The sequence below is a fragment of the Mesoplodon bidens genome (genome assembly GCF_964165515.1).
Source record: "Mesoplodon bidens genome assembly, chromosome: 13".
NCBI classification, from domain to species: domain Eukaryota; kingdom Metazoa; phylum Chordata; class Mammalia; order Artiodactyla; family Ziphiidae; genus Mesoplodon; species Mesoplodon bidens.
Window position 1 is genome coordinate 10,759,575 of NC_138169.1, and position 17,810 is coordinate 10,777,384.

Genomic DNA, 17,810 nt, shown 5'->3' on the forward strand with positions numbered 1-17,810 from the left:
TTCCTGAGTTTTGAGAGTTTTTAAAAAGGTCTAAAAATATCAGAGAAGCGGTTTGATTAGTAGATGATGGAATCAGCCAATAAGCAACAGCAACACAGGCGACAGCTACATGCTAATTGCCTCTTGGGCATTTTCTTCAAGGGCTCTTGGAAATAACACACTTTAGTCATGTTACCCTTTTGGCTGCCTTTTCCTGAATGTATAAAAAATGACTGGCATGAGAGTCATCATCTCTGGAAATGTCAGTATTTAAATGTTTTAATGCTTGATAGTTTGGGGAGCCAACGGCTTCGATTCCTAAGCGGAAATATGAAGAGATAGCATTCAGTGAGCACCTACTATCTGCCAGGGGCTTTTCTGAGCGTGAGATAAGGATACTGACGCACGGAGAGTAAGCTTGCCCACGGTCACACACACAGCAAGTGTTAGAATGCTATCGCAATGTATGGCGCACCCAGCACATGCTGGGGATGTATCTGCGAATAAAACATTTGTGGCCTTTGTCCAAGTGGAATTTACAGTTACCCAAGGGATGCGTTTCCTCACTTGGCATGTGGAGCTACCCTTGGTCCTGAGAATAGAGGCTAGAGAATATTGAACTTCTACCCAGGGCCAGGCATTGTGCTAGGCTCCGGGTATAGAACTGTGAGCAAGGCAGGGTCCTTTCCCTCAATGAACGCCAAGCCTAGGGGTGGAATCGGACAAATAAACAGACAACTATAGTCGGGGTATTTTATTTTATGTTATTTTTGATAGAAGATAAAAAATGCAGCCGGTCAGAGCCTGGATTCAGACTAGATCCATTTAACTAGATATTTACCCAAATTATTCAACCCAATTAAGCAATTTACCATTATCAACATCTCAGCCACACAGCCCCAGAACCTCATTCCTCATTAGCTGGGCCTGTCCTCCTCACCGTTTTATCCAGCAGGTCTTGACAGTGTATTGACCCAGCATCAAAATATGCCTTTCTGAGAAATGTGACTCTAATTAGAAACGGCTTATAAATCTTCATTGAAATGAGCATTATTTAGAAAGATGCATCTAAACCACATACAGGGGTTCCCCCTCCCTGCCTCGTCCTTAGCTGTGTTTCTCTTCCAGACAAGCTCACTGGCATATTGTAGCAAGAGCTCAAGAAAATGCAAATGTCCTTGTCTGTGGTCACGGGTGAAGCAGTCACGTTCTTGTTTGCATCGCCTACAGCTAAAATTGGCACTTTGCTTTTTCCACCAGAGCCTTTCGAATATACTCTTTAAAAACTGTGCCAGCAGATACACCCTTTTAGAGAGATACTTGTCTACTGCCCCTTCTTACGGCAGCCAACCCGGCTGATCTTAAGAGCAGAGGATCTCTCTAGTTACTTGGTCCTGGATTCAAATCCTAACTCCATCACCTACTTTCTGGGTATCTCTGGGCAAGTTACAAAACTGCTCCAAGCCTCAGCTTCCTCATCTCTACCAACAGGGACAATGACAGCAACTGCCCCACAGGATTGAGGAGTTAATTTTAATAATATATGCAGAACACGGCAGATGCACAATAGATGTTTAATAAGTGGTAGCCATTACTTGCTCTCTAGAGCCATATGGCAAGGAGAGAGGCTCCAAACTGCCACGTTAAGCGAGTTCCTGGTTCTGCATATGAATATCAAGAAACCAGAGAGGTTAAGTGATTTGCCCAAAGTCACACAGCTAGGTAGGGAGAGAGCTGATATTTGGGTCAGACCTCCTAATTCCGGGCAAGGGCCACACCCACCCCACCACTGTTCAGAACCCTGGAAATATCCTGCCATGGAAAACCATAGTTTGGGGGAGGGGAGAATGTTCTAGAAGGAGGAAGAAGATGTAAGGCATGGCACCCTCAAAAACCAGTATGGCTTCCAAGTAGACCAAGTAATGAAAGATGAAGCTGGAAAAGTTGGCAGAGACCAGATCATGGAGAGCCTTTTAAACCTTATTAAAGATATTAATCTTCATTTTTGAGGGCAATGGAGAGCCATTAATTATTTTGACCAGGGAAATGACACTTGCAATGAAAGAGAATGGGTTGGAAGAAGGTCAGAGTTAAGGTAAAGAGGGCAGTTAGGAGGCTGGTGGAATAGCCCAGGCTAAAGACAAGGGCATCCTGGATCAGGTAGCATCTTTGGGGAAGGAGGCAGTGTCTATAGAGCACCTGCCCTGAGGCAGCTGTTTGAACACAAGAGGTGATGGAGGGGGAGAGATCAAAGATGAAGCTCAGGTTTCTGCCTGAAAAATTGGGTACATGATGGCATCATTTATTTAAATGGGGAATGTTTCACCATCAGATAAGCATTCAGCTGGGGAAAGGTATTCAGGACTTCAGTAGCCCTGTACTGCCATGGTTCTCAACCTGGGACAACTTTGGCCCCCAGGGGACATTTGGTAATATCTTGATGCATTTTTGGTTGTCACAACTGGCATCTAATGGCTAGAGACCAGGGATGCTGCTCAATATCCTGCAATGCACAGGACAGCCTATGGGTCCCAAATGTCAATGGTGTCAAGGTTGAGAAACGCTACTCTGCTGAAATTCAAATTCTTAGAAGAAGTAAAATATTAGAGCTTTCTGGTTATTGAAAGGTTTAATGGGAATTCATGGAGCTAAGTCCTCCCTAATTTGACAACCCTCCAGGGTAGAAACTTGGATAACTTTGTGTATGGAGAAGGAGAGTATGTAAAGATTTATCTACCGGAGCTCTGTGGGAGAGCATTTAGTCAGACAGGGTACCAAGAAAGAACTCGTTCCCTGGTGGAGAATGGCAATACACCCCCCTCACCCTGATGCATTAGAACATAAGTTCCAGCCATGGTTCAGTGTCTCGTATCGCCCCAAGTGCACATCCAGCCAACATTGAAGATGCAGATCAGATGGCTTCACTGTACCTTTCTTCCTATGATAGAACTTGTTTCTATCTCCAAGCTCTTAAATATTTTTCACTTTTCTTTTTGGTACTTCTTATTTGCCATCTTGATTCATGGTTATTTATGAATTTGCTCTCCAACAGAATTGTGGGTTTCTGGAGAGAAGCCTCCAGGTCTGATTCACATTAATGCCTCTAAAACATCTGTCACATATACTTAATAGACACCCCAGAAGGTGACCTTGACCCTGTACTAGGCTACAATGGGGCGTCACTTTGTTTTTTCTGCTACTGAGCTACAGCCAACAACGGACCCCTTGAAGCCCCTGACAATACTGAACCCATTCCAGAAACCATCCCAGCTGTATAATCTTCCCACTTTGTGAAATCCAGAAATCCCAAGGCAATTCCAGGCTTGCAAGTAGATCACCAGACATAGCTAATTTTTTTTTTTTTTTTGCGGTACGCGGGCCTCTCACTGCTGTGGCCTCTCCCGTTGCGGAGCACAGGCTCCGGACGCGCAGGCTCAGCGGCCATGGCTCACGGTCGCTCCGCGACATGTGGGATCTTCCCGGACTGGGGCATGAACCCGTGTCCCCTGCATCGGCAGGCAGACTCTCAACCACTGCACCACCAGGGAAGCCCCAGACATAGCTAATTTTTGAGTTATTAAATAAAACTGCCTAATGCATAAATTCCAACTTAGACAGAAGTACATTAGATCAAAGTTGAGCCCGCAAGAAATTTTCTCGGCAGAGTTTGAAAACAGGAATTCAGAAGGGAAAATGCCACCATCTCATTACAGAAGGTATTCCATTACTGGTGATTATGATTTTGAATTTAACTGTCAGAAAGATCTCTGAGAAAAATATGTTGATTTGTTCAGCCCAAGCAAGGTTTAATTGGCTTGTCAGATTTTATGTAAGTGCTACTAGCCACCGAACCCCACATGGATTCTGCAGCTTTTGAATTTAACAGCTGAAGGCTGAGTCTTTTAGAGCCTGCAGGAATGCTGAAAGGGGGCCAAGAATAGGTCTTTTTCTACAGTTGTGCAAAGGCTTGTCTAACCAGAGATTCTTCAAGCCCCCTGCTCCCCAAACGGTGAAAACACAGGAGGGTAGGAATAAAGATGGTGCATATTCCACTGTCTTGGCTCTCCATGTTATTCCCTGTAAGTGTATTTTTCAGAATTTCCAGAAGGTTGTCCCATGTTATTGTCTTTTCACTTCTGTATCCTCGACACCTAGAATCATGCTTAGCACATACCTGGAGCTCAGTAAATATCAGTTGAATGAGTGAATGTTTCTTTTGGCAGCCTCTACCCCTGCCCTGACCCCCACAGCTCTTTGGTGGATTCTGTGCTGTTTTTTAAAGTACTACTGTGGGGCTTCCCTGGTGGCCAATGCGGGGACATGGGTTCGAGCCCTGGTCTAGGAAGATCCCACATGCCGCGGAGCAACTAAGCCCGTGCACCACGACTACTGAGCCTGCGCTCTGCAGCCTGCGTGCCTAGAGCCCGTGCTCCGCAACAAAGAGAAGCCACCGCAAGGAGAAGCCCGTGCACCACAACGAACAGTAGCCCCCGCTCATCACAACTAGAGAAAGCCTGCGCGCAGCAACGAAGACCCAACGCAGCCAAAAATAAATAAAATAAAAAATAAATTTCTATAAAATAAATAAAGTATCACTATGGACAAGTGCCCTTGACATTCCTAAGCAGTTGTGGTACAGGCTAGGGGATGTCTCTCTTTTTTAGGTTACTGTATTGCTTGGGACCCCCAATGTCTGATTTTTTGTGAAGTCATTTGTGCCAGTTATTGTTGATCAGTCAACCAGACACCCATCTCCAGTACCTTCACCTGTCTCTTGCCCCTGCTTTCCACACTCAGGTTAGATAAACATTTTCCCAGCCATTCTTACAGTTAAGAAAAGGCAGGTAGGTGACACTGCTCTGGCAAATGAGACATAAGAGGAAATATGCTGGGAAGTTTCCTGGAAATCAGGCAAACTTTATTTGCCTCATAAACGGGGCAAAAATAGCTCTTACCCTCCATTTTTTCCTCTTTCTACTGGAATATGAATGTAATGGCTGGAGCTGGGGCAGCCATTCTGTGACCATGAGGGAAAAGAACCTGCCAGTCCCAACATTAGTGAGGTCTTCCTGAACTGCCGGCAGGAATACAGCTCCAGACTTCTTACGTGAGAAAAATAAATTCACATTTGTTTATGTCACTGCTTTTCGGTTTTTCTCTTACTTGCAGCCAAGAATGATCCTAATTGATACACAGGGTTTTCCTTTTTTCTTACTTCCTTCTGGTTCTCAATGGGACTCAAACATGAGCAATGGGACTGGGCTGAAAGTTAAATCCAAGGGACTTAAATCATGCTCGGGGCACTCACTTTCCTACAACTAGGATTTTTAAACTGGGTCAAGCATTTCTGCCATCAGAATGAACTCTCTCCTGCAAGGCACTTCATCCTTCAAAAAAATATACTCTCACACCAGTTCTTAAAAATATCCCTAGACTTGCTTCTTCTCCTCTACCCTTAAACTGGGACTTGGCCTCACTAATGAGGGACCCCCCCTCTGTGACTTTACAGTTAATACTCAGCTTTCTCCAGACTTCATATCTGGGCTATGTCTTCAAAATGGTAATGGAGGCACATGTGTCCAGTCAGAGAAGAGAGAGGAGCATGAGTCCTAATAATAACAACTGTCATCGCTTAGTGGGGAGTTCACTGTGTGCCAATTACTGTGCTCGGTGTTTCAGATGCATTATTTTATTTAATCCTTCCAAAAGATGTATGTAGCAGATCATATCATTATTCAGCCTATTTCACAGAACCTCATGTTAGTGTCAAAGAGGGGACTCGAGCCCACCTCGTCTGATTTCAAAGGCAGAGCTCCTACCTGGTCAGCAGGTTTGCATCACGTCAACCAGACTCTCTGATGCGTTTCTTCGACCACTCCTCTCCCCGCCCTCACCTCCCCATGCGCAGCAGCTGCCTCTTCGCAGATGAGTGAAAGAGCTCGCTTCATTTTGTCCGGCATAAAGAAAGTGCCTATCATTCTTCCTGTGTCAGGAGGTAATAAACACACGCCTTCCCCGCACCCTGACTTATCATGGAGGGAGCCGACTGTCACACGGGCCAGCAATTAGACACAGCAAGATTTGCCAGAGGCAAGCATCACCAGTCCAAAGCGCCAGGGCATAAAGAAGACAAAACAAAACAAAGCAACAACTTAGATTCTGCCATTGTCTCAATGCAGTAACAATGAAGCCAGAAGAATCCCTTGGACAGAGAAACGGGCTCATTACTATTTTCCTGGCCTGAGTCACGAGTTATAATAAAAATGAAGGTGCCGCTGGCTGGGATTCTTCAGAACTGAATCTCAAGTGGTTGTCAGATCTTTTAGTTTATTTTTCAAGGTAATCATTGATGCAGTGCGGGGGTGGGGGGGTGCAGTCTCCGTGATTAGAGGCCAGAGAAATTACCCAGCACTGAGCCCACTTCGAACAAAGACCAATGACTCACCACTTACATCTTCAGGCCACAAGCTCTCCTATCTGGACAAAGAGGAAAATCGTTTCATGTTTGCGGTGGACATGTATTGTGCTGGGAGTCGAGGTTTCTCTTGTTAGAGGAAACCTTTCCTTTTCTGATTCCAGGCAGACCAGCTGGATAGTGGGCTGAACTTCTGAGACCTTTTCTGAGAAACTCCATTCTCACCACAGGGGTGGTGGCAGTGAGGCGATAAGAGGGTGGATGGTAGGGGACGGGGGTCAGTGATGATCAGGCCAAGGTCTTCTCCGTACACAGGACTCTGCAGAGCTTTCCCCCTTCTCCCTGAACCTGCCAACTTAGCTCTCAGCAGAGAACTAGACCCTGGCACTCTTCAAGCCTCAGTCTACTCAGATGCAAAAGGAGGTAATAACTACACCTCTATCACAGAGTCAATTAAAAGATCAAACCACACCATGTCATAATGGCTAACATTTCATAGTATTTACTCTGTGCTAGGCCCTGTTCTAAGAGCTTTACCCATATTAACTCACCTAATCCCCACAGAACCCTATGAGACAGGAGCATTTTTAGCTGGATTTCATCCATTCTAAGATGAACATTTTCTTTCCCCATTTCAACATCTCTGAAACTGGGGCATTTCTTATAATTGAAAGTAGGTCATAGTTTAATCAGTAGAGTTTTCTTTCTTAGTGGCACTCACACAATATTGTGATACCTCTTGAAACGGAAGATGTCTTAGATAAAACACAATGTGACTGTTTCACAGAGGAGGAAACTGAGGCACAGAGAGGCACTGATTTGCTCAAGGCCCCCCACATAGCTGAGTGTCAGAGTTGGGGGTCTGAACCCATGTTGTTTGCTGAAGAATCTCTCTTTTTAAAAATTTATTTATTTTAATTTATTTATTTTTGGCTGCATTGGGTCTTTGTTGCTGCGTGCGGTCTTTCTCTAGTTGCGGCGAGCGGAGGCTACTCTTTGTTGTGGTGCGCGGGCTTCTCATTGCGGTGGCTTCTCTTGTTGCGGAGCATGGGCTCTAGACGCACGGGCTTCAGTAGTTGTGGCACGCAGGCTCAGTAGTTGTGGTTCACGGGCTTAGTTGCTCCGAGGCATGTGGGATTTTCCCAGACCAGGGCTCGAACCCGTGTCCCCTGCATCGGCAGGCGGACTCTCAACCACTGCGCCACCAGGGAAGCCCCCCTTTTTAAAAAAATTAATTTATTTTTGAGAACCTCCTCTTTTAATCACTAAGCTAGGATATCACCAAAGCACCCAGTCTAGCTCCCGGCTGTTTCAGGATCTGCCCAAACTAAGGCTGCTTCTTTCCTCTCTGCCACCAAGAGACAGAGCTTATGTAAAGGATTCCACACCTTTAGAGTTGTTGCCGTTCCTGCATTTCCATTCTAGAACACGGAGGGGGGGTTCTAAGTGCCCCTCTCTTTTTGAATCTCTTCTAAAGAAGAAAATGTGGGTCCGTGATAATCTACACATGTCCTGCTCCCTCCCTCCCCCATGGCTAAGCCCATCAGATTTCTCTTTTGCTTCCTTGGGCAACAAAGGGAAAAGGAACTCCCTAAACAGATTAGGGCGCCTGACTTAGGGCAGGCTAGAAGGTTTCCTCAACAAAAGACGTTCAAGCAGGGGATTTGCATACATTATTTATACTCCTTCCATCGAAAAATCTACATGAAGATGCTGTGCAAGGAAAGGTCCCATCATAACATTAGTTATGATAAAGCAACTTCCATCCCCAGGAGAAGGAAAACGGCCAGCTTCAGCGGGCTGCAGGACCCTTTGGGGGTTTCCCCACAAGTGTCACCTATTACACTAGCGCACGGTGGACTCACAGGAAGTGGCATTTCCAAGTAGCCCAGCTGGTCTCACCTTCCTCCTCTAGAAGCCAGATCTTTCCTCGGATCACTCCTCACTGGACATTTACCTGGCTGCCTGGCATTTGTTACTCTCTCTCTTTTTTTTTTTTTTTTTTTTTTTTTTGCAGTACACGGGCCTCTCACTGTTGTGGCCTCTCCCGCTGCGGAGCACAGGCTCCGGACGCGCAGGCTCAGCGGCCATGGCTCACGGGCCCAGCCGCTCCGTGGCATGTGGGATCCTCCCGGACCGGGGCACGAACCCATGTCCCGAATCGGCAGGCGGACTCTCAACCACTGCGCCACCAGGGAAGCCCTGTTACTCTCTTTTTATGTGGCATTCCTCTGTTCCCCAGCCCTGCCCTGCCCCCAACCAACAAACCTGAAAACTACCTGAAGCCAGTGAGTGTGCCTTATACCTTCCCTTTGCACCCCCCGTGGCGTGTGCTAACCACTCTCGCCGTCTGCTTAGCATGCTGAGGCAGGGAGGGCTTGAACTCTCGAGCCCGAGAACTCTGATTTCAAACCATTGCTCTGTGCCTTGCTGACTGGGTGTCCTTGGGTAAAGGACCTGTCCTCAGTGGGCCTTGGTATTGCCACCTATCTCATGAGGCGGCGACTGTTCATACCTCCAAGTGTTCTGGATGGTTCTGAAATATCACATGTAAAGACTGGAGCTCAGAACCTGGCACGTGGTGAATGTTCAAAACATGCCAACCATCATCATTATTATCGCCACTGGTATTAGTGTGTTAAACCAATAAAACTGCAATTTGTTCTTAGTGTGATTTACACCAGAAGTTGATTCTAACCTCTACATATTTTCTTGTGACTGGCCACTTTCTAGTCAGTCTGCTTTAGATTTTAATCAACGCTTTACGGTAGCTCTAAAAAGTTGACATTTCTGAAGGCGTGATACTGCAAATGTGAGCCAGGGACACCCTAGGGTCTTCATTATTTTCTAGCCAGTGAGGCGGGGGCAGCAGGATTTCCATGAGTTTTGTGCCTGAGGTCGTGTTTATCCAACAGTTCCCTGGAAGCCTGCTTCCCATCTCTTGACCTCCTGGAGTCCCGCCTGTCCTCCTCTCAAGAAAAAGATGATCATTTCAACCTCTGCATCTTCCTCCACCTTCCTCAATCTCTCTAACCCAAGATGGAAAACTCTATTGCATTTACTTGGCTACATGACCTCTTCCCTCCCCAATCTCCCCCCACACTCACCCCACACATGAGTCCGAGTTACCTGTCCTCTGCATCCCCTCGACACCCAATGATACATCCCCAGCACATCATTAATCATCCTGCATTACAATGATCTGTTTCTTATCTCTTTTACTTCCCATCCCAAACAGACACACTACAGATTGTGAAAATCTTTAAGGCAAGTCTCGCTTTTCACAAGAGCAGGTATGTAGCACACAACAGAAATTCAGTAAGTGTTTGCTAAATGAATGAAACCATGTAACGAAAATCTAGGAAGTGCTAACTATGTGTAAGATGCTATTCTCAGGAGTTTTGGACATATCATTGAATGCTCACAGCAATCCCATTTGACAGACGGCCACACTGAAGCAGAGAAGTTCTGTAACTTGCCCAAGGTCACAGGGCTGCCAAGCGGCAGATCCAAGGTTCACACCAGGCTATTTGGGTCCACGGCCCACATGCTCACACGCATCGCCGCTTCTGAAATATCTACCTCATTCCTCGTTCCTTCCTTCCTTCCCTTCCCCCAGTGCTATGCTGGGAAGTTTGTTCCCAGAGGGGGCTGCTCTGGATAAAACCCACTTCCGGGTAGCTTTTTGAGACAAAAGGAGACACGTGAAGACTGCATCTTGAAGAGCGAGCTCATTAAGAGGTCTGAACAATGAGGGGTGCAAACAGCTGTGTCAATTCTTAGGAAATATCAATAGAAGCTCAGGAACGCTTTGGACCACCACGTAGGCACGGGTGAGTTTCTCTTCTGTGCCCTGACTTCCTCCCAGGCCCTCCTTCCTAGGGCAGGACCTTGAGCCACAAGATATGCCACTGTGCGTGGACCGCCTTTGACCCTCTCCCACTGTTCAGCTACCTTGGCCAATTAGTGGTGATATGGGGGTTCGCAGATACAATAACAAAGACACGCTTAACAAAGACATTAACAGGCCTGCCCAGTTGTGATCATTTAAAAACAGAAACAACTTGACTCCGACACTAAACACATACTGATTTTTCTCTGTCTTTCAAACCAACAACAGTATTTCTTGTCCCATATACACATTATCAAGTGTTAGCATCGCCATGAACAATTTCCGCACCTTAGTCCTCACACTGTTTCTGCCTAGTTGGTGTTCCTGTTCTCATTTTGCAGACACGAGCGAAAAAAGGCTCAGAGATGCTAAGCAATTTATCTAATCTCAAGAGCTGCTGAGACGCAAAGTCAGGCTTCAAACCCCAAAGTCTGACACCGTAGTCTCCACAAAGATAGAGGATGTGGACGTACCCTAAGCCCAGCGGATCTCTGAAAATAATTTCTTCGATGGCAAACCTACAATTCATCTTAATTTCTTCCTGATGTTCTACAGTGTCACTGCCGATTTATTCCATCATTTTGGAATTACTGGCTAATTGGATGGCCCAGCTCCCCGCTCTGGCTGGCGTTTTCAGTCTTCACGAGTAACCAACCACTGATAGCAATGCGGATGTTTCTCGACAATTTAATTACACCGTGATTCTTCTCCCCCACCCCACCCCGTCCCTTGTTGGTCTGGAGGCTAATTCCTATTTTTCGTCTTGAAAACACGACTGCTTTCACGAGAGAGGGGAGACTCACCTGCGTTAGAAGATCTGAGGCATAAAAGGGCCAGAGGGCCCCCGAGGCAGGGGAACTATGTATCTTCTTGGTGGCTGGTACCTTGGTCATCTTGGAAATCCTTCAGGCTTCCCTGTCCCCCCCAGGGAAGATGTATGTGTGTATGTGTGTGTTTTCTTCCAGAATCTTCTACCTCAGCAGTCATTGGTGTCAGGGGCTCCAGCAATTTCTCCCCGACTCGCAGGTGCTAAAGACACAGACTCCAGACAGGTTTCTGACTGGGGAGGAATGGGAAAGCAAGTCTTCTGGGTTCCCCACCGACAGGATAAGGAAGTCCCGGCAGGGTGAAATCAGGCAAGCCTGGACTTACTTTTTAGACAGTCACAAACTTTTATGAGTTTTTCCCCGTTTGGGAAGGGGATATCTTTGTCTTCTAGAAACAAAAATATGAACTAAAAAAGTAAAACTCCACTGACAAAGTCTGAGGGGGGCCCATGGAGGGGCCCGCAGACACCCATCCTGAGGCTGAGCGCCCGCGGAGAGGGAGCGAAAGCCGCGGCTAACTGCAAAGCCGGGGGCCCACTCGGTCGCCTGGCAACGGCACGCCCCGTGGAGGGCTTCCTCATTGGCTGGGCTTGGTGGGGGCGGGGTCGCGAACTCTCCCAAGCCATTGGGTCCGTGGCTGGGAGCGGGCGGCTGGCCGGGGAGCCACTTTCTCCAAACTCTGGTTTTTCCTCTCAGGCCTGAGGACCTTGACCCTTTGTCTCCGTCTAACTACAAGCGACTCCTTCCTTCCAAACTCCCCCGTCCTGCCATAGCCCGCCAGTGATTTCTTGTGCCTTGGGGTGGGTAGATCAATGTGGGCCTTTAGCCCCGCAATTACTTTAACCTGAGATTTCTCTCCTTTATCCACCTGACAAATACACTTATTCATCTTTCAAATCCCTCATACACACACACACACATATACACACACATATACATACACACATAAATGTATACATACATACGTCTATGTGTGCATGACAATTAAGTGCTTGGAATGTGCTAGATACTGTGCTAAGTGTTTTACATATATTAACTCAGTCCTCACAGCATGTCATTAAGGAAGGTATTTCTTTACCCTCTTTTACAGACTAGGAAACTGAGGCACAAAGAGGTTGACATCTTTAAGGTCACACAGAAAGTGTGCGAACTGGAATTCAAAGCCAGATCCGTTTGATTCTAAAATCCAACCTCTTAATCACTTAGCCTCATGACCCTGGATAAGATGCCTAATGTGGCTGAAGCTTGGCTTCCATTTCTTTCAAATGGGGAAAAATAACTTTACCACAGGTGTCAAGGATTAAAACAGATCATTATGTAAAGGCTGAGCACATGAGGAGTCCTAGTTAAGTGGCAACTATTACTATTATGTCCTGACACCACATTCCCAGGAAGAATTAGTCATTTTTGCAGTGCAGTGTTCATTTCACAGCAGATATTAATACTAATATTTATTGATCACACGCTCTGTGCCAGGTGCTCTACTGAGCACTTTACATTAACTCATTTAATCCTTCCAGTAGCCCTACAGGGTAGGTTCCAGCTTGCAGATTGATTGCACATGTTCTGATTTACATGCTTTATCCTTGGCATTATTTCACACTGGTTCAATCTGACTCTTATTTCTAACCCTTGAGCTGCTAAGGATTATGATGTCACCATAGCCGCACAATGACTTCACCTTCTCTTTAGAAGGCCTTGCTGCAAGATGACCCTCCAGAGAATACAAAATGCCCAGCCACACAGCTCCAAATGCTGATGCTTAGAAGTTGTTATTTTCCTGCCATTGTCCGAAGACTGAGTCTGACCTTTCTTTTTACAAGAAGTTTTGGTCTTCCTGCTTCCTTTGTGGGCAGCATTAAGCCATCAGCAAGCACTTTCAGAAGGATGCAGATAAACTGAATTGTGTTCAGAAGATGGGGCTGGGGATGAGAGGGGATGAGAAAAACAAGACAGAATGAGAAATGTTCAGCCCCGAGCAGAACAAAGGGCTGTCTTCATACGGCTTTGAGGGACAGGCTTGGCAAAGAAGAGCTCAATTAGTTTTGTCTGAGCCCAAAGAACAGGAAGAAGGTTTCAGCTCAATATGAGGAAATACACGGCAGAACACTGTTGTTTTTTTTTTTTTGCGGTATGTGGGCCTCTCACTGTTGTGGCCTCTCCCGTTGCGAAGCACAGGCTCCGGACGCGCAGGCTCAGCAGCCATGGCTCACAGGCCCAGCCGCTCCGCGGCATGTGGGATCTTCCCAGACCGGGGCACGAACCCGTGTCCCCTGCATCGGCAGGCGGACTCTCAACCACTGCGCCACCAGGGAAGCCCCAGAACACTGTTTTAAAAGGCATGAGTTCTGGAGTCTGACTGGCTTGGCCACGGAGCAGTCTCAATGATCATCTCATAGGTCTATGATGAAACCAAATGGGTAATTCATGTGAAGAACAACGCCTAGCACAAAGGAAGTGCACAATTAATGTTAGCTCTTTTTGCTTTTGTTATTAACACCCACCTGTCAGAGCCATGCAAGAACTGGAAATAGAAAGGGCTCTGGAATAGAAAAGACCTGTGTTCAAAGCCTGGCTGTGCGGGCTTCCCTGGTGGTGCAGTGGTTGGGAGTCTGCCTGCTGATGCAGGGGACGTGGGTTCGTGCCCCAGTCCGGGAGGATCCCACGTGCTGTGGAGCGGCTGGGCCCGTGGGCCATGGCCACTGAGCCTGCGCGTCCGGAGCCTGTGCTCCGCGACGGAAGAGGCCATGGCAGTGAGAGGCCCACGTACCACCAAAAAAAAAAAAAAAAAAATCCTGGCTGTGTCATTTACTGGTAATGAGATCTTGGTCAAGTCATTTCACCTCTGCAAGCCTCAATTTCATCATGTACTATATATAAATAGTAATGGTGATGCCCACTTTGTACAGTTGGGAGGACTAAGTGAAATGATGAATGTATAGAGCCTAGTATCCAGCAAGGGCTCAAGGCATGCTATTAGTAGTTCCCTTTTCGGTTCGTGAATGGGTATGTTCCACAGAGAGAGAATGAGCTTCCCAGCACTAGAGGTATTCAACCCAATAAGGTCACATTCTAAGGTCCTGGGGGTTAAGACTTCAACATATGAATTTGTGGGGAGACACAAATCAACCTATAACACAGCTGCCTCCAACTAAAAGCTCACACAGTGTTGGATAGATGTTGCTGTGTTTCCCTCAAAACTGTAAAATCTTCCTATCTTCTGTGAATTTTCTGTGGCACCCTGGGGTGCCCCGGTGCACAGTTTGGGAACCACAGGGCTACAGGCCTGTTTTCTTTGAGTTGAGCAACCTTTTTATGCAAGAAGTTAACACCCACATGAGTCGACATAAAAATAACGTCTAATGGGGGTTTGTTAATACCTTGCCTCCTGGCCCCTAAGGTAGGACATCTCTGGAGCATGTTCTATAGTCCCCCAGAGGTCCCCTTCAGGACTGCCTTGGGGCAGCCCCATTGCCTGTAGCAACTGCCTGCTCACCAAGCACCCAGCATTAGCTTCTTCCCTTTACCTGTTTCACTTTCCCACTCCCCTTCTGGTACTGCCTGGATGGCCTCCCAAATATATCCAAATTCTTGTTCCGAGGTCTGCTTCTGGGGAGCCCAAGCTAGGTCAGTGTTGACGGGAATAACCAGGAGGTCAGACTAAGTCAGGTCTGGAAATCTTCCCTCTTCCTCATCTCGTGACCTGGACTTGCTACCTTCTTGGGTCCCCTTGCCCCATAATCACCTCCTTACCTCTGCTCTCATGGATACATCTCTAGGAGTTTCTGGATATTCTCTGCATTCCTTAAACACGCAGAGGCCAATGTGTTTTCAGATATGCAAATATATCCCCCAACAGTGAAATATTTGACAACTCAGATATGAAGTGATTGTTTAAATCTTAATTCCTGGTTGATTTACGCAAAATAGGAACTGAGAGATGTGAAGCGATGGGTGTTCTCTCCTCCCAATTCACCAAAAAGAAAGGCATCTGAAGGGATTAAAAATAGATGTATCAAGTAGCAGAAAAATTTTGGAATATGTTGGACGCCAGCTGGGGTAGCCGAAGTAAAATCTCCAAATCTGCTAAACACTTGAATTTCAGTCAGTACTACATACGTCTGGCATTAAAAACCTATTCGAAAAGTCATCATTTTCTGAATATCTTTAATATACTTGTCTGTGTTGCATCTAGCACCCAGAGGACTCCTTCTGGGTATTTTTACTGAAATGTCAGCAGTGGATTTACAAATTATGGGGCCCAGGGCAAAAGTAAAACTTGGGGGCTTCCCTGGTGGTGCAGTGGTTGAGAGTCTGCCTGCCGATGCAGGGGACGCGGGTTCGTGCCCTGGTCCGGGAAGATCCCACATGCCGCGGAGCAGATAGGCCCGAGAGCCATGGCCGCTGAGCCTGCACGTCTGGAGCCTGTGCTCCGCAACGGGAGGGGCCACAGCAGTGAGAGGCCCGCGTACCACAAAAAAAAAAAAAAAAAAAAAAGTAAAACTTGGGGCTCCTGTGACACCTGGTAGCTGGCAATCTATTGATGAATTGCTGCCAGGATGAGATATTGCTGGATAATGTGTATCTGCACTACGTCCCCGATTCCTGTACTTCACTAGGTTAAAGAAGGATGACTGCCTGCTACTTGGCCCCTTGGGGGCTCTATGGCCCCACCCCATCCCTACCCTATTCTCCAAATTACACCCCAGGGGGAGGGTGGTGAATTTGAATCTTTGTAAACAAAGAGAAGAAAATGCAATGTTAACCTCTCTTTCCTCCCCTTTCTCTTTACTTTGGTCCACCAGACCCAGCAACAGGGGATGTGGTATGGTCTGTAGGAATATTCTTTGTGAATTTCCCCCACTGGAGATCTAGGATGTGGCGGAAGCTACCGCCATAGATAAAGCTTTCCATTCCTACACTCTTCAGCACACCACCTCCTGGGCTGCAGGACAGATTGGAATAAGGGGATTATGAATCCCATTTTACCAAGATAGAAATTGAAGCTCTTGGGATCTAGCACTTGTTAGTGGTGTAGGTTGCCTGCGAATCCCGGTTTTATGATTCCAACTTCAGCAGCCTATTTCAGCACTCTGCCACAATGGCTTCATGCTTCGAGAGAGAGAGAGAGAGAGAGAGAGAGAGAGAGAGAGAGAGAGAGAGAGAGAGAGAGTGTGTGTGTGTGTGTGTGTGTGTGTGTGTGTGTGTGTGTGTTCGTTCACACAGCAGGACAACCTAGGGTTATCTCTGCAAGGCCCGCCAAAACAAGGGATTTCCAAGCCACCTGGAAGGTTTTAATTTCTCTAGCCTTCTGGGGGAAACCTTTCCTTTAACATCCACATAAGACATCTCCATGGGCACGGGGATAAATTAGGAATTTGGGACTAGCATATACACACTACTATATATAAAATAGATAAACAACAAAGACCTACTGTTATAGCATAGGGAACTATACTCAATATTTTGTAATAACCTACATGGAAAAGAATCTGAAAAAGAATAGGTATATATATGTGTATATATACATATACACATATATATATGAATCACTTTGCTGTACACCTGAAATTAATTTAACATTGTACATCAACTACACTTCAATAATAATAAGAAGAAAAACGACACCAAAAAAAAAAAGAAAGGACATCTCCAACACCCAACCACCCCCATCCCAGGTAGGAAAACACTCCCCTGCCAGGTAGTCCCAAGATTTCCAAGTAGCTCACAACTTCCTGTTCAGCATGCACTCCATCCTGCTTCCTACCTGTATGGGTAGAATTGGGTGTCCTCCACACCCATGAGGTATATTCAAGTCCTAAACCCTGGGTGCCTGTGAGTGTGACCTTATTTTGAATAAGAGTCTTTGCAGAAATGATCAAGTTACAGAGAGGTCATACTGGATTAGGGTGGGCCCTGATCCTTTCTTACAAGAAGAGTAACGTTTGGACATAGAGACAGAAGACACACAAGGAGAATTGTAATAGGGAATAACAAATGTGACTCCGTATTAGATCTGTTTCTTTCACTTTAACCTTTGTATTCTATTACTCTTGCTACAAGTTAATCACTAAAGGGATGTTACCTTCAAGTAACATAATGGCCCATCTCCGAGAACCCTGCCCCCATGCCTCAATGTAAAACTAAAATATCTTTGTTCAGCTCACAGGAAACAACCTGACCCAGCCCACCTGTGAATGGCTGCAGGGAAGAAGAAATTAACACATTCCCTCCTGAGTCTGGCAGAAACCAGGAGATACATGCAACCATTTTTGGCCTTTTTACTTTACCTTCTCACCTCCCCGCTCTTTGTTCTATAAAAGAAACTAGCATCCAGAGCCTGGAAAGACGGTTCTCTAAGACATTAGTCCGCCATCTTCTCAGACCCCCAGCTTTCCAAATAAAGTCACTATTCCTTGCCCCGACACCTCATCTCCCAACTTACTGGCCTGTTGTGCGCCGAGCAGAACAAGCTTGGACTCAGTAACAGAAGGCCAGGTGACAACAGAGGCAGAGAATGGGGTGACGTGTCCACAAGCCAAGGAAGGCTGTGGACTGCCAGCAATATCCAGAGAGGCAAGGAAAGATCTTCCCCTCGAGCCTTCAGAGGGAGTATGTCTTTGCCAATGTCTTGATTTTGGACTTCTAGTTCCAGAACTGTGAGAGAATAAATTGCTGTTGTTTTAATCCACCCATT

The 17,810-nt window shown here is 46.4% G+C and overlaps 1 protein-coding gene across 1 annotated transcript in view; it reads right to left on the reverse strand.

Moving 5' to 3' along the window:
• The window catches only part of CCDC60 (coiled-coil domain containing 60), a 268,405-nt gene that overhangs the window by 149,319 nt on the left and 101,276 nt on the right, over window positions 1-17,810 (reverse strand). Inside the window, exon 3 of the mRNA XM_081251735.1 lies at window positions 11,090-11,315. Within this exon, the coding sequence (XP_081107861.1) occupies window positions 11,090-11,179 (90 nt within the window). The 5' untranslated portion in view covers window positions 11,180-11,315. The remainder of the gene's footprint in view (window positions 1-11,089; window positions 11,316-17,810) is intronic.